The sequence below is a fragment of the Rousettus aegyptiacus genome, unplaced genomic scaffold (genome assembly GCF_014176215.1).
Source record: "Rousettus aegyptiacus isolate mRouAeg1 unplaced genomic scaffold, mRouAeg1.p scaffold_m13_p_9, whole genome shotgun sequence".
NCBI lineage: Eukaryota > Metazoa > Chordata > Mammalia > Chiroptera > Pteropodidae > Rousettus > Rousettus aegyptiacus.
The window spans coordinates 26437134-26443152 of NW_023416312.1; the positions used below are offsets into that span (position 1 = coordinate 26437134).

Consider the following 6019-nt stretch of genomic DNA (forward strand, 5'->3'; position numbering starts at 1 on the left):
TTTGAACTCATCTTATTATGTATCTAGTTTAAATGGCTTGTATTCCTATTAATAATGAGATTTTTAAATGAAAGAGCCAAATAATGATCTAACATTCATGCAAAGAAAATAATTGTTTACTATAAAAGAATTAACTCACAAATGTCACCTAAGGAGCTAAACTGAGGAGAAACCCCTGCTTTGCTCATTCTCTTTTATCTGATTACAATTCCTATGGCATTGGAAAGGGATGTACTGGGCTTGCAAAGATGAATATAATGTGGCCTCACTAGTTCATGACAAGTTCTTTACGAGCAGTAACCAGGACAAAGCACAATACCTTTGATGCATGATAGAAAATATTAGGGCCCAGAAGAGAAATTTCAAAAGAAGATTACACTCCTTGTTCTGCTTCTGATGCTTCTTCTGGCTTTGTTATTTTATCAAAACTTTTGTAAGTTACAGGAGTAAAGAGATATTGCCTAACAAAAAGTCAAATAATAAAGAGACATAAAAATAAATAGTTCATAATCTGTCCCTCCATTCCTTTGATCTCTACCCCTGTTCAAGGTAACCAATGTAAAATATTTGATGTGTAACTTCTGTACTTTTCTAGATTCTCATATTAAACCATCCAAAATTTTTCTGTTCTGTTACCAAAAAAATGGGTTAATCTTATGTAACTTTTCATGCAAGATTTTTTTTCCCTCTAGATTAAGGTATAAAAAACTAGAGAAGCTAATGCAATCTATAGAGGAAACTAACATCTCTTTAATAAGCAACTGAAATGAGTGGGTCTGGAACAACTAAATATTTGTAAGAAAAAAAATGATTCTTGACCCCCTACTGCACACATATAAAAATTAATTGATATGAATCATAAGCCTAAATACTAAAGCTTAAAATATAAATCTTTAAGAGGATGCATAGAAGAATATAGTAATGACCTTGGAGTGGGAAAAATTTCTTACTAGGACAGAAAAAGAACTAATTATAGGTGAAAAGACTTGATAATTCGGACACACACATACACACACACACACACACACTTATGCTCTGATCTTCACAGTAAATATATCAATTTACACTCTCATTAGTAACATATGTTTGTTCCAGTCACTCCATGTCTTGATCGACACATGCTATCAGAAGGCATTTAAACTTTACTATTCTCATTGTTTTAATTTCAGCCATTCTGTTTGACATATATCTTAATGTAATTCTAATTTTGTTTGTCTGATAACTAATGAAAGTGAATATCTTTTCATTGGCTATTTAGATATTGTCTTTTGTGAAACGCCCATTAGTCTTTTGTTCATTTAAAAAAATGTGTTGTCTGTTTCTTCTTGATTTGTAGACATTTTTAAAATACATATTCTGGACATGGCAAAAATAAATCTTTAACATCGTCTCCAAATCTGAGTCTTGCTTCTTCACTGTCTTATACAGTCTTTTGGTAAAGAGAAGTCCTTAATTTTAGTGGAGTACAATTGGCCAACCATTTTATTTATTGTCAGTGCACTTCGTGGGGGCTAGCTAAGCATGCCAAAATCTGTAGGACAGGAAAACAGGAAGGAAAGATCGTGAGCAGGCTGACATTCTACAGGCATTAGCTGAAGCTCGTCCATAAGCAGGCAGGCAGGATGGGAAGACCACCAGTAGGCTGGAAAAGCATAGCTTGGGTAAAAGTTTGTTGTCCACAGGCAGCAGTTAGGAATAAGGGATAGGAGAGCAATTGCAGACCTAGGTGTTGTTTGGAGTCTCTAAGCTCAAGTAAGGCCTTGAATACATTATTAAAGTCCCAACTGATTAAACCATGCCCAGAAAGATAACGTCCCTTTTGATTAATGTAAAGTACACTGATTGTGAACTTAAATTACATGTACAAAATCCCTTTATAGCAGCACCCAAGTTAGGCCTGTGTGTTCTACAAAATGGCTGCTGCCTCATTTTCATTCTTCAAAGCTTGCTAGAGAATCTCCCTTTGAACTATAGTTCAGTTTAGTCAAGTTAATTCATCAAATAGTCATCACAGATATTCTTGTATGTTATTTTTTAGAATTGCAAAGTCCAATATGTGGACACATGTGGCTATTTAAATTTAAATAAAACTAAAAATTTAGCTTCACTATCATGCTAGCCAAGTTTCAAGTACTCAGTAATCACAGGTGAATACTGTGTCAGATGGCACAGAGAGAGAGAATATTTTCAGTCTCAGAAAATTATGCTGGACAGTGCTATTTCAGAAACTTTATTGTTTGCCTTTAATATTTAAGTTTGTCTTACATTTGGAGTTCATTTTTAAAATATAGTATGAGCTTAAGGTCAAGACTTATTATTTTTTTTAACATATGGAAATCTAATTAATTGACACAACATTATTTATCCAAAAGTTTACCCAGTTTTATTACATTTCAGTGGCTGGCACCTTTGTTATAAATTTGGTAACCATACATATGGTGATCTGGATAATCTGTTTCTTGGCTTTTTATTCTGTTCTATTTGCCTATTACTATGTGATCTCAATTCTTGTCTCTTTATAATAAATATTGATATTGGCAATGAAAGCTTCCAAATTTTTTTCTTCCTCAAAGTTGTCTTAGTGATTTTTGACCTTTTGCATTTCTATAATCATTTTAGAATTAGTTTGTCAATTTACACAAACAACATTTTTCGAGTTTTCATTGGGATTTCATTAAATCTATAAATTAATTTGGAGGAAATAGACATCTTGTTTTGCATTTTAAAACTATTAAATACTGTATAACTTGTTCAGTTATGTTCACATTTCCATTAGCAATATGTAAAATACCTACTTCTCTGTGTTATCATCGCCACTATTCTCAGTCTTTAAAAAATATATATTATCTGATGAATAAAAATAATATGTTGTTCTAATTTGAATTTTTCTAACTTTTCATAAGCCTGAGCATCTTTTCATATTTTTTCCGTTTCGATTTCCTTTTCTATGAATTGATTTTTTTACTTAAAATTATTTGTGTTAATTCGTTTGTAGGTTTCTTTGTATTTTGCATATGCATTGGATACTATGCAATGCCACGCAGATGCTCTTTCAGGAAAGAATCACTATTCCACCATCTGCCTGGAATGTTGGCTACTGACAGGTCACAACTGTGCCCTCTCGGGAATTTACTCTTGGCCAGAGTACGCTGCATCAACCAAAGTAATATTTCATGATTGGCTGATGCTTGTGCATAGAGGCACAATTTCTTTGCCTTAAGGTAGGGCATCTCTGAAAGGTCACCTTAGCTTTAAGGCTCTTCCACTGGATTAGCTAAAGTTGGTGATGCAACTGCACTGTAGTTCAGACTCTCTCTCTACCCAATTTTGCTTCCCTTGCTCCCTCACAGGTAGTTTGGTCTAAGAATATTTTCCAGTAAACCACCTGCATGAAAATCTCAGAGATTCAGAGTCTGGTTTTTGAGAATCTTGGCCTGTGGCAGTTTATATAAGAAATGGTCATAGATAGCAGATTATAAAATACTATAAAGACTGATCATCTGAAGACTGTTTGGAAATATAGACTCCAACAATGGTCAAAGGCAGAATATGAAGTCCCTGGCATGCTGTGGTTGTACAGTTGTTAAAATTTACACCCTTAGAGATCTTTTGTGTAGGCCGTGAACATGCCATCCAGACTGAAGAAGACCTGGAAAATTTGGGGCCACGTGAGCCAAGGCCACAACCATATGGGCAAGCACCAGAAGCACCCAGGAGGCCAAGGTAATGCTAGTGGCATGCATCACCACAGGATCAACTTTGACAAATATCGCCCAGGTTACTTTGGGAAAGTTGATATGAGACATTACCACTTAAAGAGGAATCAGAGCTTCTGCCCAGCTGTCAGCCTTGATAAACTGTGGACCTTGGTCAGTGAGCAAACATGGGTAAATGCTGCAAAAAACAAGACAGGAGCTGCTCCTATCATTGGTGTGGTGTGGTCAGGCTACTACAAAGTTCTGGGGAAGGGAAAGCTCCCAAAGCAGCTTGTAATCGTGAAGGCTATATTCTTCAGAAGAGATGAGGAGAAGATTAAGTGTGTTGCAGAGGGGAGGGCTGTGTCCTAGTAACCTGAAATCACTTGGAGAGAAGTTCATTAAATGTTCACAAGTGTTTTTTTTTTAAATACACCCAAGGTAAACTCCTATAGGACATTGGAGTAGAATGCAGAGGTGTCTGCAATATCTCAGGCATTTGAGCTATTCAGGGAAGTAGTGATTTTAAGGACTTGGGATTAGATAGCTGTTGTTGGGAATCGTCATATTAGATAAAGGCAATGCAATACCAAAATAGATTAATTAGTGACTAAAAGCTAAATTTATACATCAGATGGTCTCCTTTACAGCATAAAAAGAGGTGGCCTTTCTGCAGCCATGGGCCATAAAAAGCAAGGATCAGGCCCAGGACTTAATTATCAAAGTAACAAAGCTCCATAGGAAGTTGAATTCTAAGAAAAGCAATGTTGGAAGGGCACAGGTCAGAGATTGATGGGAATTTTTAGGAATTGAGGTTGAAACCATCACATATTTAAACTTGTACTCATGAATATAACTCTTACCTTTCCAGTTTTATCATTTCAGACTCAATAAACCTTGGTATTATAAGTAAGTATTAGGGGAATTTGACTTTATAATATTATTTATATCTTGATATTTGCAATTGAAATGGCAATTTCAATTTGGTCTTCTGTTATCATGTTCCTTCATTTCTTTTAGTTTTTAAAACTAGGTGAAGAATTTATACAATTCAATTATGTAATTTTTGAGATGTTTCAGGAAAATCTTTCAAAGAGGTCAGAGTTTTAAAAAGTTATATAACTCAGAGGAAACATAGCCGCCTGATGTTTCTCGATACTAATAATCAACTCACAATAATGGAAAACCTGAAAAACAGGAAAATCATTTGAAAGACCAGTACATATGGAAAACAGAAGAAAGGACAACATAGGATTAAGAAAAGAAAATTAATATTAAATAAAAAGTAAAATGAAAGTGTGTAGTAAACACGTTCCTGGAGTTTTCACTAAGGCTGCTTCATAGGACCCTAACCTAAATTGAAGTGAAAAATTTCTTAAAAGTCAATATTGACAAAATAATAGAAAATATTGCATTTACTTGTCTTATGAGTCCACTGAGAGACATTTTTGTAATCACAAAAGTCAGGAAGATATTACTTCTTAGTTTTTCATCGTCTTACTTAAAAAAATTAACACAAATACAGGAGATGCCAATAAAAACTAATATTGAGAAGTCTTTATGGAATTGTATTTTTCTAAATGCTAAACTTTCATAAGATGAAATGACAAGAAGTCCCTAAGGCATTGTCTATACTAGGACAGAAAGATTATCTGAGAACATAGTTTTCTTATTATTTGATAGAACTTCAGAATGGGGAGTATACTATATATAGATCATATTCTCACCTATGAAAGCCACATGAAAATATATTCAAATACTCACTAGGCTTTTTTTAAAAAGATATCTAATATTATCTTATGTAACCATATTGTAGCAGTAAAAATGCCAATATCCATGAGCATTATGCTATATTAAAAAGGCATCTGGAAGACCAAATAGTTATCATTTTTTGTTCTACCAATGTGTATTTTACAGTAAGTTCATTGAATATCAGAAACCTCTATATAGAATGATAACAAGTGGAAAATATGACTCCATTTAGAATTTAAAATGATTTTGAATTTAAAATGATTTTGATTATTCTCTACAGAATTTCCATAGCATCTACAACAGCTTTTTAGCTGCATTTTATTCAGCATTTGACTTTGAAAATCACTTGGGGGCTTGTTAAAACACAGATGACTGGGTCCACCTCACTATTTCTGGTTTATTAGCCCTGGGTGGAGCCTGAACAATGAGTGTAAGTTAAAATCAGAATATAGGTACAGAAGCTAGCTTTGTTAATACTATCATAGTTAATTTGTCAAGCATTGTGCATCACTGCAATTTCACAGGGTGCTATACTTACTGTAATGTTAAGGCTCTGAGAGAAGTTCAGGTCT

At 34.1% G+C, this 6019-nt stretch overlaps 1 protein-coding gene across 1 annotated transcript; it reads left to right on the top strand.

Moving 5' to 3' along the window:
• Positions 1 to 3626: 3626 nt before the first annotated feature.
• Positions 3627 to 4067, top strand: LOC107506287 (60S ribosomal protein L27a-like). Its single transcript, XM_036226524.1, has one exon. The coding sequence runs from the start codon at positions 3627 to 3629 to the stop codon at positions 4065 to 4067; it is 441 nt and encodes a 146-aa protein (XP_036082417.1).
• Positions 4068 to 6019: the final 1952 nt, after the last annotated feature.